Below are 22,122 nucleotides of genomic sequence, written 5' to 3' on the forward strand. Positions count from 1 at the left end.
CATTATGCATATGATTGATAATTGAGAAATGGACCAAATTAATTTTATTTTTAAAGTAAAAGTAATTGATTAGCGAAAAAAATCCAGGAAGACCAAAATCACACTTATATAGTCAAAAGCAGAGAGATAAAAAAAAATACAATTAACTAAGCCAAAATTAAATTTACTTTTATAAAATTAAACATGAATTAAAAGTAAATTTTGTGTTTTAGATGTATTTATGAGAGAGAAACTTTTTGTAGGTTAATATTATTTAAATTGTTTTGGTAAAACTGTTTTAAGGGTAAAAAGAGATACGAATCAATTTTACATAAACTCAAAAAATCACAACAGTATTGTATGAATGGAAATTATTGGTCTCTAGAGGATAGCTTAAGTGGTAAGAGTTCAATGACATATGGGTTGGGGAGGGGAAAGCTCAGAGATCAATAGTGGATTGGATGCGGGAGGTTCAGGAATCAATCCATGTAGAGTGCAGTTTATCTTTTTGATGTACTAAAAAATACATTATGACAATTAGAGGAACTAAATCCACCTATTTTGAAATTGTGATTCAATTTAAATATGATATTTCACTAAAACACAAAATTATTTATGCATTTTTTAAAATAAATGTATATAATAAACAAAGGCTATTATTTATAATACAATATTTATTCCAATTTCCTTTAATTTTATTTTAATAACTAAAACTTATTCTTAAATATATAAATAATAATAATAATTTTTAAGTAATTTATTTAAAATATCGTAAATCAACTCGTAGACGCACAAGCATTATGTTTAGTTTGGTTATATAGGTATGTGACGATTTCATTTGTAACGTTAAGATGAAGAATCATATTAAAATATGAAAAAATATAAAGTAAATAAAATGAATGGCTAATATCCACAAAAGGAGACACATAAAGAGCATCAGTCTTTAATATTTCTTATTGACTTTGCTTAAGTCAAACCATGTCATTATAAACCAAAGGAGGAAAATCAAATGAGTAAATATACATGCCATGTATAGGTGGCTTAATTATTAAGATATAGGTGGATGCTGAGGTAATAAAAACTCATGCCTCTTGAATTGCAGTTCATGTTGTTGGAGAAGGAGCAGGAGCAGGAGAATGAGGATGAAGATGATGATGATGATGATGGTGGTGGTGGTGGTGATGAGGGTGAGAAGGTGTAGGGGAAGGTGCAGGAGAAGTAGAAGGTGCAGGAGAAGGTGCCGGAGAAGAAGAAGGAGGAACAATATAACCTGAATGAACCAAGTGATTGTCAGTATTAGAGATCATAATGTTTAAATCATATATACAACAAATTAAAATAAAAATATATATAAGAAAGATCTAACACACATTTGTTATTAGAAGCACAAATAGTATATTCAGGTGCACACATAATATCAAATAAGAGGGTTTGAAAGCTTACTTCCACATTTAGTTCCAGCAGGAACTTTGGCTCCACAAGTTTTGAACACATAGATGGCTTTGTCGACACTAATTATACTCTCAATGTCCTTTGTAACATATTTGCAAAGGCACGGGATATCAGCATCGTTTATGACCTGACAACATTCATTTGATGGTGGAATTTTTGGCCCAGGAATTGAAGTGTACTCTTGACATTGAGAAGCAATGCCTCCTAAGTCGCCTTTGCATTCAAATTGCGCTGAGATACCTGTCAGGTTTCCTAAAATTAGGGTGGTTGCAGTAACCACTAACATTGCAAAGGTTAGGTGTCTAATTGTCATGATGATGATAGTATATAATTCAAAATGAATTCGAGAAGGAATTTGATGATGGATGGTTTGATAACAATGTAGAGTTCACGACGATTATATAGAAAAAATGATTGGAGGAGGAATGTATTATTTCAAAAGAAATAATTAATGATATACGTACATAAAGTTACAATAGGAATGTAGTATTTCTTAAAAGTGTATGATAAAACTTATTAAAATAATTGTCTTATTACACTTTTTATAATAACTTTACGACTGTTTCAAAAAAAAAACTTTATGAGATAATTGGTAATTTTAAAATTGAACATGATGAAAAAAGATATTCAAATTAGTATACTATGATAAAGAAATTGAACAAAATTCTTTATGTATACCTTTTAAATGTTATAAATATTATAATATTTCCTCAATTCTACATATTTGTTACCATAACCCTCTCTATCATATTTCTTATTAAATGCATTTTAGATTATATGTTGTTATCATCATGACAATTAGACACTCAATGGTGGAACAATGTCCGACTTAGAAGTAATCAAGGAGTGAATCAATTTTTAAATGGGGGATTTAATTCTATTCCTTATTTTAATGGCCATAATAATATTATGCAGTTATAGCAGTGAATCAACTCCTAAATGAGTTTTTTGTTGTTCTTCAAATCCCTGTTTTAATGGCCAAAATAATGTAGTTACCGGATTTTAGCTTTGATTAGATATAATACTCTTGTGTTGCACGAGTTTATTTTATGTTTTTGAAAACAAAACAAATCTTATTGATGAAAGATAACGAACCAAGAGCACAAACCTCTCATGGATTAGGACAATGTCACAATCAATTGAACCCCCTAGAGGACACTCAAGAGAAGCGAGCCTCGTTAAAATATTACTAGGAAAATTCAGTGGGAAAAAACCTAGCGAAAGAAATATAACACTCACACTCTAACGAACCATGCATGAGTTTATTTATAATATTTTAGAATATTGGAAAAAAAATATTGTATAAAAAATACTATAATATAATTAAATAAACATTAAAATAGTTTTTTATTATAAATATAATAAAAAATAAATATGTGAATACATCGGAATGAATAGTATTTTTTTATTAAATTGCTCATATTAGAGTTCTTTTTGTATAAATAATAAATATTACTATTAATTAATTTAAATTATTAATATTTTTACATATAAATATATTTCTTACATTTTTTAAACATTTACAACTTTTTCCTCAATTTTATATTGATAATTTATATTGTAACTATTTTTTATTAATACTTAATTAGTTATTTTTTATAAGAAACTAAATAAAGTTGATACAATAGTCAACATATTTAACAACATAATATAGTTGTCAATAAGTTTAGAGAGACAGCGTTGTCCTTTGACTTGTGGAGTGCTGAGTCTCTGCAACTGTAAAGAGAGACATCGACAGACGAGATGAAGAACGAGGGAGAGAGTTGTGAGTGCGGCGCTGCGGATTTCTCTAATACAGCGACCTTATATACGGCAACGACACGATGAAGAGTGAGACGTGGTGCGCAGTCGCCAAAGACATAGGGCTGGACTATAGAAAGGCTTGATGTATAATGTATAGAATGTATACTGCAATTTTGTTGGTTTTAACTAGTTCTTCTAGTGAGGTACCCATATTGGCTAATCCTAAATGAGTTTGCTGGAGAATGTGCAAAGGGGTGCCCTAAGGAGGTAGGACAGTCTGGTTCACATTCCTAGGGGTTGTTTCAATGTTAAATACATGATGAAATTCTTGAAGAACTACGATACTATAAAATATAACATAATATTTGAGTTATGTTTTTGCATTATTTTTTATTTGATTTTGTAAATCGAATGTTATAACTCAGTGACATGATCGTTGACCGTCAAACTGGTGATAAGTGTTAGAATATTATATAAAATCTTTCACATGACTGTTAGATAAAGACCACATCAATTATTTTATATTATATTTTAACAATGACTGTTAAACCCTTGAGAAAACTCGCGTGTAATAGACCAATCAAGAATGGTTAGGATAGTAAAAATCAAGCTGAATACAACTTGATCTAGATAAATCAAATTATAAACTTGAATGAAATATTTTTTTATAGGCAAATGTTAATTGCTAGTAATGTTAGTAAACTAGTCATACTCAGGGTTCGAATTCTGGACCTTTCACCCTTCATCTCATTCAACCCTTATGTCTCTAGCTCTTACCAATAATGAATATCCTAAGTTAGAAATATCATCATGGTTCCCGGGACAAACATCAATGTCTTTGCTCTTGCATTTTCCCAAGATATAATGATAATGATGGGGTTGAAAGATTTGTAGGGGGTGTGTACTACGGGATCGGTGCATTTGGCTGATAAATTGAAATAGGAAAAATTGTAACATAAGTGATTAGGGGATCAATGCATTTGGTTGATTCATCTCTAGTCATGGGCTGGGTTATGAGGAAGAATTATAGGCCATGTCAGTTGACGAATGAGTTTAACCTCATTGACTTTTTGATGCATGTTGTATACTGCTTAGGGGTGAGACACAGTTTGAGGGAAGGAAATGTGATGGCTAATCTTTTAGCTAAGTTGTAGTGTAGTAGGGTTGAGCCCCTTGGTGGCTTTCTGATCACGTGTAACTTGCACCTATATGAGATCGTTTCCCATAGTTTTTTTTGTTATTCAATATAGTTGCGATTTTGGAAAAATAAAAAATATTTATCAAGGACTTATATCTCAACTTAAGTATTATTCAGTATATCTTTTGCTTTAATTAAAAAATCAATAAAATTCAAAATATTACAATTAATTTGTAGTCTATAAAAAAATTAAAAAGTAAAATTATATTAAATAAAATCATCGGAAGATGTTAAAAAATTTAAAACTGATATAATGATATTAATAGGGGTAAATATGTTTTTGGTCATTGACTTATACACTCAAATATAAAATGGTCCTTGATTTTTTTTTCCTCTTTTGAAATATTTCTATCCAATTATCAGCCCACGTGGCAATCCTAGTCAATGTAATTATTTAGGTGTAATTTTCACATCAATTTTAGTCATAATTTCTCTTTTATCATTATTTGTCCTTCTCTTAAATATAATATTTAAATATATAAATACATAAACAATAAATTTTAAGTAATACATTAAAAATTATCATTTTAAAATATTGTAAGTAAACTTGTCAGCATACAAGCATTATGTTCAGTTTGGTCATATAGTATGTGGCGATTTCATTAGTTTGGTTATATAGGTAAACGACGATTTCATTTTAAGATGAAGAATCATATCTAGAGATAGAAAAATATAAAGTAATTCAAATTAATGGGTAATATCCAAGGGAAAGAAACACATAAAGAAAATCAGTCTTTAATATTTCTTATTGACTTTACTTAAGTCAAACCATGTAATTACAAACCAAAAGACGAAAAACAAATGAATAAAGATATGCCATGTATGTATATATGGCTATGATATAGGTGGATGGTGAGGTAGTAAAAGCTCCATGTGTCTTGCATGATGGAGTGAGTTCACGTCGTTGGAGAAGGGGCAGGAGCAGGAGAATGATGATGATGATGATGATGGTGATGATGAAGATGAGGAAAAGGAACAATATAACCTGAATGAGCAATGTGATTGACAATATTAGAGATCTTAATATTAAAATCATATATACAACAAATTGAAATATATATATATATATATATATATGAAAGATTTAACATGTACGTTATTACTCGATCCATTGGAAGGGCAAATAGTATATTCACATGCATACATAATATCAAACGAGAGGATTTGAAAGCTTACTTCCACATTTAGTTCCAGCAGGAACTTTGGCTCCACAAGTCTTGAACACATAGATGGCTTTGTCGACACTTATTATACTCTCAATGTCCTTTGTAACATATTTGCAAAGGCACGGGATATCAACATCGTTTATGACCTGACAACATTCATTTGATGGTGGAATTTTTGGCCCAGGAATTGAAGTGTACTCTTGACATTGAGAAGCAATGCCTCCTAAGTCGCCTTTGCATTCAAATTGCGCTGAGATGCCTGTCAGGTTTCCTAAAATTAGGGTGGTTGCAGTGACCACTAACATTGCAAAGGTTAGGTGTCTAATTGTCATGATGATAATAGTATATAATTGAAAATGAATTCGAGAAGGAATTTGATAATGGATGGTGTGATAACAATGTAGAATTCAAAACGATTATATACAAGAAATGATTGGAGATGAATTTATTATTTTAAAATAAATAAATAATGATATAAGTAAAGTTATAATAAGACCTTTTTACTCTTGAAGAGATTCGAGAAGCAGTTTGGGAGTGCGATAGCGATAAGTGCCCTGGTCCGGATGGATACAACTTCAAATTTATCAAATCCTTTTGGTATCTTGTCAAAGATGATTTTTTGAGATTGTTGGTGGAGTTCCATGGTAATGGTAAGTGGCCGAAGGGGACTAATGCTTCCTTTACCACATTAATCCCTAAGGTGGATTCACCCCAAGGGCTTCGTGACTTTAGACCCATTTCTCTAGTGGGTTGTTTGTACAAGGTGGTCTCAAAAGTTCTAGCAAAAAGGCTGAAATGTGTGCTTCCAAAGCTCATTGATGAAAGTCAATCGGCATTCCTAGGAGGAAGAAATATGCTTGATAGTGTCCTAATTGCGAATGAGGTGGTTCATGATGCAAAGAGGACACGAGAAAAAACCATTGTGTTCAAGGTTGATTATGAGAAGGCATATGACTCAGTGAAGTGGAGGTTTCTCTTCTACATGCTCAGAAGAATGAAATTCGATGAGCGGTGGATTTGTTGGATCCATGGCTGCTTGAGTTCTTCGACGATATCGGTTTTGGTCAATGGATGCCCTACGGAGGAGTTCATTATGGAGAAAGGGCTCAGGCAAGGGGACCCGATAGCCCCTTTTTTATTCCTTATTGTGGCGGAAGGTCTTAATGGGATGCTTAAGCGAGCGGTGTCTTTGGGTAAATTCTCTCCTTATAATTTCGGGTCCTTAAACCCCTTAAATATTTCCCTCTTACAATTTGCGGATGATACTTTATTTATTGGGAAGGCGTCCATCCAAAATGCGGTTACTTTGAAATGCATCCTTCGTTGCTTCGAATTGATTTCGGGTTTGAGGGTTAATTTCTCTAAGAGTAAGATTGTGGGGATTGGTTTGGAAGAGGACTTGGAGAGAAGAATGGCAGCAATCCTTCATTGTAGAACCTCAAAGCTCCCATTCTTGTACCTTGGTCTCCCTATAGGAAGCAACCCGAGAAGTCTTCGGTTTTGGGATCCGGTTATCTCAAAAATCAGAAAGTGGCTATCTAAGTGGAAGCAAAAAACTCTCTCTTTTGGGGGAAGAGTGTGCCTCATAAAAAGTGTTCTAACAGCTCTTCCACTATTCTATCTCTCCTTTTTTAAAATGTCGGTGGGGTTGGTGAACAAATGTGAACAATTGATGAGATCTTTCCTATGGGGGGAAGTGGAGGGGGGGAAGAAATTAGCTTGGGTCAAATGGAGCTCGGTTTGTAGACCCAAGGAGGAGGGGGGATTGGGGGTTAGGAATTTGAGCTTATTCAATAAGGCTCTCTTGGGAAAATGGAGGTGGAGGATGTTAAAAGAAAGGGATGGCTTATGGTATAAAGTTCTGGTGCATAAATATAACAATAAGGTTCCCCCAAGTGCGTCAAATTGGTGGAAAGACATTCATTCGATGTGCTTTGATGCTGGCGGCGAAGATTGGATGAATAGTGGACTATGTAGGAAGGTTGGTGAAGGAAATGAAGTCGATTTCTGGAACGAAAACTGGTTGGGATCAGGTGTGTTGAGGGAAAGGTTTGGGCGGCTCTTTACCCTATCAGTTCAGCAAAAGAATGTGCTTAAGGATATGGGTAGGTGGACAAATGGTTTGTGGCAGTGGGAATTCAAGTGGCGCAGACAACTTTTGGAAAGGGAATCAGCTATGGTAGCGGAACTTTCGAACCTCGTATCTACCTACCCTCTGATCGAGGGAACTCCGGATGGCTGGACTTGGAACCATGAGGAGACCGGTTCTTTCACTGTTAAGTCAGCTTATCTGAGTTTACAAGGTCAGGTCGTGGAACCTCATGACAGAGTATTTTTCAAACTCTGGTCTATTAGAGCTCCTTCGAATGCCTTGTCACTGGCGTGGAGGGTGCTTTTAAACCGGATACAATCGAAGGCAAATCTTAACCGAAGAGGGGTCTTTCTAAACTCCTCTCAAATTCTTTGCTCGCTGTGTTCACAGGGTGAGGAATCCACTTCTCATCTGTTTTTTACATGTATGCAATCCTGGAAAATCTGGTCCCAAGTGAACCGCTGGTTAGGAATCTTGACGATCATGCCAGATGAAGGTAAAACCCACTTGCTATTGTTTCTGGAAAACTATCTTGGAAGGGATAGGAGGATGGGATTGGGCTTTGTGTGGCTGGCCACGATTTGGTTCATTTGGCAAACTCGAAATAAAGTGATCTTCAATGGTGCGGATGTAGAACTGTCATTGGCTTTGGATTCAATCCAATTTCAATCCTGGATTTGGCTCAAGGGTAGGATAAAAGATTTCCGATTCACTTTGTACGAATGGTTATCTAATCCTATGGTTTGCCTTGATACTTTGTAGCTGCAATTATATACTTGCTAAGTATATTGTGATTTTCCTCTGGCAGTGGTGCGTTTTCCATCTGGTCTCCTCTGTGTTGCTGCAATATTATTTCGTCTGCATGTTGTTATTTCAGCTTCTGGTGGTTGCGTTTGGTTGTTGCCCGTGAGACTTAATTGGTATCAAGACCCTTGTCTTTTCCTAGCTGTTGGTGGGCATCTAGTAGCTTTGTTGGGGTGTGTTCTTGCGCTGACTGTGTTGGTGTAGCACCCAGATTCCTTATCAGTCTTGTTTGAAAGACTTTTTATCTTTATTGTAATCTTTTTCTGCTCTTTGCTTTGTACTAAGGGTTGGGGCACCTCTTGTGCTCCCTTAATTCAATTCTTTGCTTATCAAAAAAAATAATAAGAATGTATCTTAAAGTGTATGTTAAAATTTATTAAAATAAATAATTGTGTTGTTACACTTCTGGTAATAGCTTTACGACATAATTGGTAATTTTAAAATTGAACATGATGAAAAATATTCAAATTAATATTCTATGATAAAGAAATTGAATTAACTTATTTATGTATACCTTTTAAATTTTAAAATTTTAATATAATAATATTTCATCAATTCTACATTATTACCAGAACACTCTTCAACATATTTCTTATTAAATGCATTTTGGATTATATGTTTTCATCGTCATGACAATTAGACACTCATGATGCAATAAAATAAAACGTTTAGGAGTAATTTAGGAGAGAATCAATTTGTATATGGGGTTTTTATTGTATTCCTTATTTTAATGGCCATAACAATGCAGCTATAGGAGGGAATCAATTCTTCAATGGGTTTTTATATTCAAATCCCTATTTTAATGGCCATAATAATATAGTTACCGGATTTTAGCTTTGATTATAATAACTGCTTAGTTGGAGGTAGCCTGTTTATTCAAGTTCAACTAGTGCTTTTAACCTTGTGTTACACAGTGAAGATTGATATTGTATTTATTGTATTAGTAAACTCTTTTTTGTTACAAATAGAAAGATATCAGTCAATTAATTGATTTCTTATAAACAAATCAAAACCTATAGAAGAAATCTCAATCATAATAAGAATGATGACATTAGAAAAAACTTAGATTTACATCATTGAAGCAAATACTTGAAGTATATCACTGAGGTTGGGTTAAGAAATATGGGTCTAGAGGTGTAGCGGGTTACAAGATATCATAACAAATTTGGTGTTCTAAAGAAAATCTTGGGAGCAAGGATCGCAGGAGCCAACATCATGGTCTTTGTGACACCAGTGTAGAATTCATTATAGAGGAGGAGAATGAGTGGGTAAATGTACATAAGTAACTATGTTCAATGCTCAGGATATTGGAAGCCTTCATGAGGGGTGTATATTGTGGGGCCTTACTTCTTGTAATATTTAAGGCGATGAGTGCAAAGAAACTACTTCTAGAGTTTGAGTCGAGGCAAGAAAAGGAGTTTATTTTGACTTAGGCGATGAGCTCTTTGGAGGATACGTTTGAGAGAGTGTAGGATTGTACTATATTCACTGTTGGCGTGTCGTTTCTTGTATGGGTACGGTTGTGGAAAGTTTTGATCAAGATTTGGAATAATAGGTTTTTTGTAGCAGTAGGGAATACAATGGGGAGCTTTGTGTGCGTAGATGATGCCATAGCAAATAAGAAGCGTTTGATCCCTGCAAATATAACAAATGTTGTTTTTAGTCCCTGAAAGAATATTTCTTGGTTTTTAATCGCTAAAAGTATAACTTGTAATTAGTTTTAGTCTTCATCGATAACTTTTGCTAATATGGATACATAATGATGATTCACTCATCTTTTATGACTTTTTCAATCTTATTTGACTTTTATGTGTCATCTATATACTGTAGAAAAGAATAACATTGTGAGACCCAATTAGAACACTTCACATTTTATGACATACTCTCACCAAACCCCCCTCATTATGACAAGTGTCAACCTCTCCTTCATTCAGACCACCTTATTGAAGCTCATTTTTCTTGGACTTTTGTTTTGAGGTCCATCATTGACAACTCATTTAATGATTATTATAAATTTCATTAATAGCTGATTTGGTGCCACCAATATTAAAGAATTTATAATTATGAATCAATCAATGGAAGCAATAATTTTTTACTGTTTCATTTTATAACTGTACCAATATAGAATGTGGATTAATATCAGATCATATATGCAAAAACATTACACTCCTTTATGTATATTTCAAATTCAAATATTGATTGCATTAACCACATTGATTGTATTTAATAATTGTAGAGTTTTGTTGTAACATTATATAATGTATCTTCCATATCAATGAAAAGCACCGAAATATTCAAACTTTTTAGAACTTCTTGATCTTCATTGCAGAAATGAGCGACAGTGATAGGTATGCTTTCCTTCTCTCTTATTTTTCTCTCTATATGTGTTAAAAGCACAAATTTTGTTGTGCTTATTCAGTTTTATACAACTTCATTTCTTATTTTAATTTATAAATATTGCAATCTTTTAGTCTACAAGAACTTTGGAATCCTAAACTGCAATTTGTTCACACTTATCTAACTTTTTTATGAATTGAATTCAAGTTCAATGCACAATGATGATAGCATTGTATTGTGTTGCTTTACATTGATCTGTGACCCATGGTACTCTTATAATGAGGTTTTTACGTTTACTTTTTTTAAAAATGAATTAAAAAAAGTCATGATCTCATAGATTAAGGAGTAGATATTCAATTTTAGTTAATGTTTTCATTATTTTAAAAAATATAAAAATAATATAGAGATTTGATTTCAAAATTTAAAATTTAAATTTAGTATTAAATATTAGTAATTAATGCAAACTTTCAGTCAGAATTTAGGATGTTTTTTTGTTGAAAGAAACTTATGACGTTAAACTTATTAAATTATTGATTAAATTATGTTTTTGTATTTATTTTATATGCACTTAATTTTGGAAGTTTTTTTTTTCCTAAATCACGTTTAAATTATTTGTCATGATATTCAAATCAACTTTAAAAACACGTTTTTTTAGAAAAAAAATGAAATCAATATTCAATCTATACATAAAAAAATTAATGGGGTGACGTTTACTTTCTTAAAAAAATAAATTATAAAAAGTCATGATCTCATAAATTAATGAACAGATATTCAATTTTAGTAAATGCTTTTATTATTTTTAAAAATGTAAAAATAATATAGAGATTTGAGTTTGAAATTCAAAATTTAAATTTAGTATGAAATATTATTAATTAAAGCAAACTTTCAGGCAAAATTAAAAAAAAAATCTTAAACAACAAACAAGTGATTAAGCCCCAAGTAATTATGGACAACTGATTCTTTTTACTAAAAACTAAAATGATATTTTATCACTTATTTTAATCATATTGGCCCTTATTCTTCAGAGTAAAACAACATTTTTCTCCTTGACTGTATTAGTGACTTGAGAGTAGATACACAATGAATTCCAACATTGATGTTATCTCCAAAATCAAGGTTTCAAGAAAAGACAAGAAGGTCGTTGTTAGAGCATTAAGACTGTGGAGAGTACCGAACACATAACAACTTGACCAATCAGACTTCATAGACTTCATTAACTTTCTAAACAGTAGACTTCAAGTTTGATTTGAAGTTATTATCATTCATCATGGACTACGAGTTCTATTAAACGTTCATGTCATTGTCATTGTCATGTTTTTTTTACTGTTCAAGTGTTGACATTGGGAAGTCTATACATCCTGTTTTATTTAAATTTTTTATTGTGATATATTCATCATACATGTTTGGAACATATTCTCTGTTTTACAACTATTCTACTGGAGCATCTATACAATAAATTAAATCGCCGTGCAACGCACGGGTAAAAGAACACTAATACAATATGATTTTGAACCAATTTACACATCACACAATTTGATTTGAAGTTCAGCTGAAATTAATATGTTTCTCAAGTGTACAACCTACATGATACTGGATTGTGTTGTATTTAACATTCCAATCAAGAAACATGAATCACCATTTTGTGAGTTGTATTAGCAAAACAAGATAACACTGTACATTTTCAGTGATTAAAAATTAAGATGTATTTTATTCAAAGACTAAAACAAATATTTATTATATTTCCATGGACTAACAACATATTCAAGCCTTAATTTTATTATTTAATATAAAGATTATTTTTATTGCTTAATGTATTTTAATACACAAAGACAGGAATTAAAGTTTTTATTGGTTAATGTATTTTATGCAAGAGTTCAAGTAAATTTTACAATATTGATACGAACAACCAAATGGGCGCGTGAAATAAGTGTTTGTTGCAGTTGTAAAAATTGATTGTTTGAACTCGTAAATTGAGTGTTCAATCATTAGGAGTCACACTCTTGGGGAGACCTTCAACTTTCACCACACTCACATTAAAATTGCGTTTGTAATTTAACTAGGATGGTACCCGTGCGATGCACGGGAGGCTTTATCTGTAGTTTTTTTTGAGTTTATGTCTAACCAAAAGTTATAACAACTAATCGCGCGTATGTTTATAAATAGGGGCAACATCTTCAATTTTAGTGAACTTTATTTCGGACAACTTTCAAACACTTCGTAATTATTCTCATAGAGATTGCCCATGAAAAGTAAAAATAAGAAGGAAATCATGGAAAAGCGATAGAGGAGAACGACTGCTACATGAAATTTGTACCGTCTTTAAGCGAGAATCCATGAAAGGGGGATACAGGAAGGACGATACAACTGTGAGAATAGCATGGAATAGATGCGGGAGGACGGGTTGGGCTATGGCATTTTCGCTGTTGGGATGAGCGTTTGAGGCGATCATGACAGAAAACGGTGGGAAGGGATTCTGAAGTTCACAACTGGAAAAAAAAAGTGTCCCATGAACAGTGAAATCAAGACTTTCAATTAAGGTTAGGAGACCGAAAAAAAAAGATCACATGACTAATAAAAGGTTAATGTTTGACATGAGAGACCGAAAAAAAATATAGATCACATGGCTGATATTAAAATGAATATCTAAGTTTAAGCGGAAACCAAACTAAACTACTACCTCCGGTCCTATTTATAAGAACCAAAATATTAATTCACACGGGTTAAGAAATATAGTTAAAGTAGTTAATTGCATAACTTTTGTTCTTGGTTAATATTGAACTTTCGAAATTGTCCTTAACTCACTTTTCTTATTTTTTGTGTATTAGTAATGCTTAGGAGAGTAGAAAGAAAGAGAAAGTTCAATTAAATAATACTCTTATCCGAAAAATAATTGCTACACCACAAACTGCAAGTTGATTCTTATAAAAATGATCAAAGTAAACCTCTTATTTAATTCTTATAAATAAAACCGTACGTAGTATGTAATGAAGTTTTGATAAGAAAATGAATAGCATAATATACAACATTTAATGTAGCATTAGTCCCAAATCTCAATAATGAGCTATAGTCAATTGTTAACTATACATCACTTTTATATCTGAACACACTTTAACTCCTTAGTTTAAGAAGTTTGCGCTGGAGAATATTTCGTTGCATCAAAGTAACCAAGATTTTAATTTAAGACATTTTTCATAGCAACAACTCAAGCACCATTCCGAAGAGTAACAATCATGAGATCCCTGGAAAATGTCCAATTTAATTACTGCAATAACTTACATTTGATTAATTGATTTAACAACTACTTCTCCATTTTACAAAGTTCAGCCATAGTAACATTAGGAGCCTAATCCAAAACCCACTGTCGAGCCTCATCTCTCAAACAGGCTGGATCACTTGCCGGTCTCTAAACAAATGCAGCTCAGATTCGTGTTGCTCCCTTAATAAAGGACATTTAGTAGAAGAAGCTAAGTGAAGTCATCTTTTGTTAGTTGAATTCATAAAACATGAGAGTTAGTGATCAGTACAAGCACACAACGACCCATCAAACTCCTAAGAGTACTTATATGAAAGAAAATGCGTAGTAAGAAACTGTATGATTCTTTAAGGGGGCAATGATTCTCTAGAACTGAACCTGTTGCAAATTAACAATGGTCAATGATAGGGGCTACCTGCACAATAGAAACCATAAAAAGAAGCAAGAGTGAAACTCTGAAATCAACAATGGTAAAACAATGGTCGGTAAGCATAACACAGTGACTGGCAAAATATTAAGAGCTACGTTTCTCTCACTAAAGACTCTTCTCAACATGACATCTTACCTGAAGAATGCGGAACATAAGATCTAGAATCCTTTCACACCATTGTTTTTCATATATTTAGTGTAAAGAAGAACGATAAATAGCTTACTTAGGAAGAGTCTCATAGGAAGATAGAACATTCCAAACATCACGAACAGGAGCTTTAACCGTTATGCTTGCAACAACACAACAATGTACACCTCGATTTTCCTTCACATGAATATAACTTCATTTGTAACTTTGACAACAAATATGGCTCATTCTCAGAATTATAGCCACCTCATGAAAATTTAGTAAGGATAGGTTACCAAAAGTCCATCAAATCTGCGGAGATGAACTTCATCCACCACACAAGGCCTGTCAAGTCTACAAACTTTTCCAAATACACCCCAATTGCTGTTCACTTCACTGGAACTTGTGGGCAAGGAACCAGAAATCGGGCTCGCTAAACCTTCTTTATTCTCTCCAGGTGGCAATTTATCACTTCCACACAAAGTACCATTTATCTTTTCGACAAGTGACGTATTAGGCATAAAAGTTTTATGCAAGTTATTTTCTTGCAGGGGAAGTCTCTGATTCCCGATAATATTCCTTTCAACTCTATATGCCAAGGCCCTGAGGTTAACAGGAAGATCAGATCTGATTATCCTTTCCAAGAATATAGCTAGGAAATTGAATCTTGGTATCACATTAACTTCATAAGATAAAATTGTTGATGATGACCTGCATGAAAAAGAATTGGAAGATCCAAACAGTCCTGTGTCAATGGAAAATGAAAACAGTAAACAAAAAAGGATAGCTAAGCTTCATTGTCTTATCCGGTTCATAATGCATTAATATATAGTATGGATAACATTACTTGCTTTAAGTGTTTCTTTCATTCTCTCTCATATAATCACATTTTGGCCCATACAAAAGAAAAACACATTAAAAAATTCAAGTTCAAAACACATTGATATAGTACTATTCAACAGAGTCATATATGAACTTCCTTGAATCTAAAAGGGAGTCCCACTGGTTCTAACTTATGGTATATAACATAAAGATGTCTCAAGTAAATTAGTGTATAGAAGTAAATTTGAAATTTTTAAACCAAAATATTCTAGCATGCATTAAAACAGAAATTTGATTTTGTTAACAGCATATGCAACTAACATATAATATTCAATCAAGAGAATTGGTCCACAATGAACAATGCAATATATTGCTAGGCAGTCTTCGTAAATTAAGTGATATAGATCTCATGATGTGTAAATTCAGTACACTTTTTGAGGGTGCATCTAATATTCATGATGTTTTCATTTGGGGAGCTTATGTTTTTTTTTCTTTTAAGCCAAATAGAACTAATTCGGAGCACAATGGGTGCCCCAACCCATCACAAAGGAGGAGAAAACAATATAAAAAAGAATTATAAAATGTAGTGAAACTCTATCTAACATTGATAACTCTTGCCCAACTATTAAATGGAAAATTGCTCTAAGCCCTGCAGTAACAAAGCTGATATTAATCAAAGCCTACATGACACATAAAGATTATGCCAATTCCAGGGACCAAACCGATCTAAGTTCCAGCCACATCCAGAGAACGCTTCTTTGTTCATCCCACAGCAAGACAGATACCATTCATAGCAGTGACCAATATAGACTCCACCAATCCAACATGCCAAAAAAGACCACAAGTATTGCATTGTAATAAGTTTAGTGATCAATTTAGTAAGAAACATGAGCATTCTAGAGTCTAGAGCAAACATAAGATTTAGTTAGAACATCACTAAGTTTGACATAAAATGAAAAATGGTCAATGAAGACAACCAATAACTAAAATACAAAAGTGATGGATAAACATCTAAACATGGCTATATCTCATGCATTTCATAATAATAAATTAACTTATGCAGAAACAATAAGTCAAGATTAAAACAGAAAGATGCAGAAACTGTAAAATTGTGGTCAGGTGCACAAAATCCGGGGTGGTCATACTCTCAACTCAATCGTAGAATAGATTTTTTTTAAAATAAAAATTAAGAGCAGACGGTGAAAGTTACCTCATCAGAAAAGTGTTGCAAATGCAATCGTTGCAAGTGGCACAAATGTAGTGCGAAAATCACTTTCCTCACAGCGGCGAAGAATATGCCTCCTCCTGCCTGAAAGCCATGGCCATCACTTTCCAACTCCGAGCAAGCTCTCTTTAATAATCTGGAAAAAGAAGAAGAAAGCAGGTGGTGAGCTATTGTTTGCCTAATGCTGGCTTCAATCTTCTGGCCCAGCAAACAATAATAAACTTGGGAGTAAACAATAACTTCAAAAGTTTGCAAAAATAGGTAGTCATTCAAGTGATAAAAGATAAAAACCCCAGCGTCAATGAGAACCAGCTGAATTGCAAATGGCCTAGATGGTTCACCTACTGGACACATATGCCACATCCGAATCATACTAACTAACCTTCCATGTATCTCCCCCAGAGCACAAGCTCCTTCCCATGATTTTCTTTCTTTCATTAAGAAGAAAGAAAGAAAATCTAATCACAAGTTTGACAACATGTAACGAAGCCTACAAATTACAAAAGTAACAACTTAAAACAATATTGAATCTAATCGAAATATGCCAATGCAGGATTGAAGTTACCACAGTATCATTATCATCATAATGTGCATATAGGAAAAATTATGAAAAAAAAAAAGACAACCAGAAAAATACAATGCATGAGATGGACAGAAATGCTCAATTACAATTTAAGAAATGAATTTTCTATATGTCTAACCCAAGTCTTCACTGAAAGGAATACAAAAAGAAATGATAAAATCAACACTTGCAATTAAGCCACTTAAACTGAACTGTTTTAAAGGTAGTGGCAATTAAGCATTTGGCCTTGGGACGGGTGTGCATATGGGTTAGGATGCATGTTCAACTCCAAGCACACCCCAAACTCTTGTATCTAAAGTAACAACACAAACAATTAATGTGCTCACATGATCTTGGATAGCAGGAAAATCCATTAACTTTACTCGTGAGCCCAAAATGCTCATTGAGGCTCATTTAAAAAAATAAATCCATTAAAGACATGTATGAGCTATTGACTTTGATGATAAGTTCTATTTAAAATGACAATTCAATCCAGCACTGTTAAAAAACAAAGTTACATTTTCATGGGGTCTTTTTACTCATCTTAGCATGGGATGGAGGACTCCAAGCTGTGAGATCACTGAGATGACTCGTGAATGAGAAATAAAATTAGAATATCTAGATTTAAAGTTACATGGAATTGTAAAGAAACATGAATTGGCAAAACAGTGACTCTAATAAAAGGAAGATCAAAGTCTAATCTATGCAAACAATACAAAACAAACACAGTGCAAGTTATATGAAATTGGTAAAAGTTAAACTGAAAAGTAGCAACTCACATCCACTACTTTTTCTTATTGTATTAATTCTCTCTAACCATGACGATAAATCTAAATAGAAGAGTTTATGCAGATAGACATTAACAGTGGGGGAGGGGAAGAAAGAAAACGAAGTAAACTTACCTAAAACCTCCTGAGCATTGAGGCTTAGAGAAGGTTATGTACACAGTTGATGTCCATGCATTTATGCATCACATGTTTCCAATTAGCCATAATTGGAAACAATTGATGTCCATGCATTTATGCATCACATGAAAAAATAGGAGACAAAAAATTGAACAGAATTAGCTCTAGCTATGATTGTTAGGACTGTTCAAAGGCTCAAATTTAATAGCTTGAGTTGAGTACCTTACTTCGAACTTAAAAAGCATTGATCAATGTTAAAAACTAAAACATAAGAACTGGAATCCTACAATGCTAACATCTAGCAGTACTAAGCTTAGCTTATAAATAAGAGAAGGTGAATAATGAGACAGTCATTTTTTTCTTCCTTTAAAAATGAAGTTCATCAAGGCAAAAAGCCCGTCAAACGGTGATATAATTGATGCTATCTCAAAGGAATGATATGAACTTTGTAATTTCATAATGAAACCACAGAAGAGATTGTTAGTTAGTTCAGTGTGGTGTGCATTGTGTATGCATCGAGTGTAGCGTTTTGGAGAAACTCTTAATATAATAAGCCTTGTAAATAAATTTGAAATCTGAGTCAGGCAGAAGAAATTTGAAATTCACAACACACAACCATAAAAAAATTCGCTATTTATAAAGAACTAATCAAACTTCACAACACATAAAACCAGAAACATCACCCAACTTGACTTAGAAAGACAAGACAATGGAGAGCGAATAACAAATAAATAGGAAAACTGAATCGACTAAGAACTGGTGAGCAACAACACGACAAAAGGTGTATTTATAAGCCAATGCCTGCATCTGGCATAGATGCATAATCACCAGAGTAGAGCTGCAGAACCTGCCAAAGGCAACCGACAGCTGGAATTTGTAGGTTGGAGGTACCTAAGGAGTATGGCATAGGCAGAGAATAGGCAGATAAAGGCAGAGAAAAGGGGTGGATGATGATGCATACCACAGGAACAACGAAGAGTGCAACATAGTTTATGAGGTGGAACAGAGGTAGGTAATAGGGAAGTCCGTACTACTCGGAGGGATAAGGAATCTGCCGCGTTGGGATCGGCGGTGAGATTTGGAATGTCGCTGTTGGCGGCGCCGATGATGATTCCGATTCCGGAATTGGTGTCTTCAACCTATCTGAATCTGAATTATGCAAAAACCTAATAACCTATTCCCTACATCGTAGCACACTGATGGCGTAGGGACTTCAATCTCCGGCGAAAACCTTGTCTACGCGAGAGAGCAGATAAAGCTTGCCTACGGGAAGAGAAAGAAGAGAGGGTGCAGGATAGCATTGAAAGGGGCCACCATATAACTCAATAGGCCCAGCCCACTACTCTCCCGTAACAAAACAAAAAAGTTGGTGCATGAACAGTGATTTCAAATCCTTCAATTGTAAGGATAGAAGATATGCTAAAAATCTAAGGGAAAAAGTAAAATGAGATCAATGAACCTATAATATAGTTGTGAAGTAATGATTTAGGCTGCACCTACCTTGAGTCAGTTTGAAACTGACCCATCGTGGTGCAGTTTTACTGTACATATTGAAAGACAAAAATAACCTTTATTCTTCAATTTATTCTATGTTTATCCTTCCCTTAAATTCTTTCTTCTTCATCTGTTACCGGTTACCTGTTACCACCAACAGCACCAAGCCTCACCGCTGCAGCACCACCGTAGCCTCGCCGCTCCACCCAGTTCCTGTCCGCCTCATCTACCCCCTTTCTCTCCCATGTTCTTCATGCAACAATCAATCTCCAACAACCATGTTGCTCCTCCCATGCAATTCTATTTGATTGATTATTACCGGTACAAATTTATTCGAATCATTTGCCCCCAAAATGGTTAAATTCAATCATTTTCTCCAAGAATCACAAAACCATGAAACGAAACATAGTGTGAGTGATCATAACAGAACAGAGTGTGATCAAAGATCAACCATGAATTCTTCAACTCCACAAATCCATCACCAAAACCCACCTTTACTTCCTCACCGCCCTCCTCTACACCGCTCAGACCAGCGTGCCCGACCCGTTTCCTGCAAGCGAACCAGATCTGGTTGTGTTGAGTGGTGGTGGCGGCGCTGCGGTACGCAAAGGAAGTGGTGGCGGCGCTGGCATGGGAGGGAGAGGGAGGTGGTGGCGGCGCTGCCATGGGAATGAGAGGGGTGGTGGCGGCTATGGGTTCTCAGAGGTAGGAGAGAAAGCTTCTAGGGGGCTTTGGGTGGAGATGATGGGTTTGCATGTTGCTTCAACTTCGGATCTGGGATTTTGGTGGATCCATGGTGGCGGTGCTGGTAGCTGAGGGAGATTAGCGGTGGCGGTGCTGATAGGCTGAGGGAGATTGGCGGTGGCAACATAGTGGTTCAAGGATGGTAGTAGGGTTGAAGAAGCATTGGAAGAGACAAGGGTATTTTAGTAAAGTTATATATATATATATTTAATTAATTAATTATTATTATTATCAGCTGATATGAACCGTTCAAATAAAAAACATTAAATCTAATGGTGGAGAGTTTAACTGATCCACGGTGGGTCAGTTTGAAACTGACCACGCTAGGCAAAACCAATCATAATGATTTATACACTTCTTATTTTCTCTTTCATTTCATTCTTATAATTTTTTTTCTTATCTTTTTACATTTATCGTTACATTACTTATCATATGTGATTTCTTTTCTTACTCATGTAAGGTTCTTATAATCTTATTCATGGGAGAGATGTGGAAATTATTTGTGAACAAAACATATTGCATAACTGTGTTCAAATATTCCGTTCAGCTAGCGGTCCATCATAATAGAAATGAACGAGATTGAATGCAGCAGCAGCAGCAAGTAACTACCAAATCAAGGACAGAAATGGACCACATGCTGCCAACAACAAGTAATTTTCAACTCCGCTGTCACCTCATCCTATTATAAATGCTCTTCTTCTTCTTCTTCTTCTTTCACAGTGTCACATGCCATTAACTTTCTCAAACATTCAATAATCCAATAGCTTACTCACATGCATCATTTTACTCCTCTGGACCATGGAATATGTACAGCTTCAGGAGAAAGCTACAAATGCTGCATTTAAGTTTGTAACAAAATGTGCACATCAATCAATCCTCGGTTCATAATCCCATTGCACTTTATTTTCATTTTCTCTCTATCCCTTTTTTTCTGATTACATCACATTATATACTATATTTATCACTTATCATTCCTCTCTTTCTATCTCTCTCAAGTCTCTAGTTACACCCAAAGGATGTTCACCAACAAAAATGAGGTGGAAATAAAATGTGTTATAGAAAAGTAAGAGTAAGATAGGAAGAGGAAGAAGATGGAAATAAGATGGAAGAGAAAGAGAGGTGCGAATGTACGCATCATAACTCGTTCACCAATCTTTATTCATGATATTGTTCACTTGTGTACGTCGGAGAAAATTGTATGTCATTTCACAAGTATATAGCGGAAATTTAGTTTGTATTTCTGTTAGCGCATCTTACTATACAAAACAAAACACAGTTAATTGTGTTGGTTAATGTGTTTTTAGCCAAAACACATTTCTTTGTCTTTGTGACATTAGACTAAATGTGTTTTTAGCCACAACTTGAATGTTAACAAAAGCACGTGGCTTATTTGAGTTTTGATTCCCAAAATATGTGTTCCTCCGGCCTAAACTTTTACTAAGAATTAAAAAAACTTAATCCATTTGTCAAAGTTGTTGGTAACTAGTTCATGCTCCATACCTATGTGTAAATTAGGTCAAACAGTATTTAGTATTTTGATTTTGAGCAAATAACTCATTCACATTTCACTTTCTTTCTTATCTAATTACTACCCTTTTCTTTTCAATATCTCTGAGCGTTTTCTAGCACTCACATATTATGGTAGAATATAATAGAATATTATGTTACAATATTATATTCTAACCTATGATATCACACATTTCTCACAATTTTCTGCATATTTAAATTAAGGCGGAGGTAGAAATATATTGTGAACACAGCATTATTCTTCAGATAACACCGCGAAGTTG

The 22,122-nt window shown here is 33.9% G+C and overlaps 3 protein-coding genes across 21 annotated transcripts; all 3 read right to left on the minus strand.

The window, feature by feature from the left end:
- Positions 1-984: 984 nt before the first annotated feature.
- Positions 985-1,744, minus strand: LOC130730380 (uncharacterized). Its single transcript, XM_057582377.1, has 2 exons — positions 1,423-1,744; positions 985-1,249 (listed from the first exon to the last, which is right to left on the minus strand). The coding sequence occupies exons 1-2, from the start codon at positions 1,742-1,744 to the stop codon at positions 1,083-1,085; spliced, it is 489 nt and encodes a 162-aa protein (XP_057438360.1). The 3' UTR covers positions 985-1,082.
- Positions 1,745-5,268: 3,524 nt separating this feature from the next.
- LOC130724375 (protein LIM3-like) lies at positions 5,269-5,843 on the minus strand. The gene is made up of 2 exons (XM_057575587.1): positions 5,549-5,843; positions 5,269-5,357 (listed from the first exon to the last, which is right to left on the minus strand). The coding sequence occupies exons 1-2, from the start codon at positions 5,841-5,843 to the stop codon at positions 5,269-5,271; spliced, it is 384 nt and encodes a 127-aa protein (XP_057431570.1).
- An 8,098-nt stretch (positions 5,844-13,941) lies between these two features.
- LOC130730376 (uncharacterized) lies at positions 13,942-20,681 on the minus strand. 19 transcript variants are annotated; one of them, XM_057582370.1, is made up of 5 exons: positions 17,010-20,658; positions 16,125-16,763; positions 14,877-15,291; positions 14,678-14,778; positions 13,942-14,439 (listed from the first exon to the last, which is right to left on the minus strand). In XM_057582370.1, exons 2-5 carry the CDS (start codon positions 16,316-16,318, stop codon positions 14,436-14,438), a joined length of 714 nt encoding a protein of 237 aa, XP_057438353.1. In that variant the 5' UTR covers positions 16,319-16,763; positions 17,010-20,658; the 3' UTR covers positions 13,942-14,435. The 19 variants fall into 19 exon arrangements, 4 of the variants coding, with proteins under 4 accessions (XP_057438353.1, XP_057438357.1, XP_057438356.1 ...); XR_009016323.1 differs by having other exon boundaries at positions 13,942-16,763; positions 17,010-17,117; positions 17,708-17,769; positions 18,092-20,681; XR_009016334.1 differs by having other exon boundaries at positions 13,942-15,291; positions 16,087-16,158; positions 16,613-16,763; positions 17,010-20,680.
- Between the last annotated feature and the right edge of the window lie 1,441 nt (positions 20,682-22,122).

Source organism: Lotus japonicus, chromosome 1 (genome assembly GCF_012489685.1).
Source record: "Lotus japonicus ecotype B-129 chromosome 1, LjGifu_v1.2".
NCBI lineage: Eukaryota > Viridiplantae > Streptophyta > Magnoliopsida > Fabales > Fabaceae > Lotus > Lotus japonicus.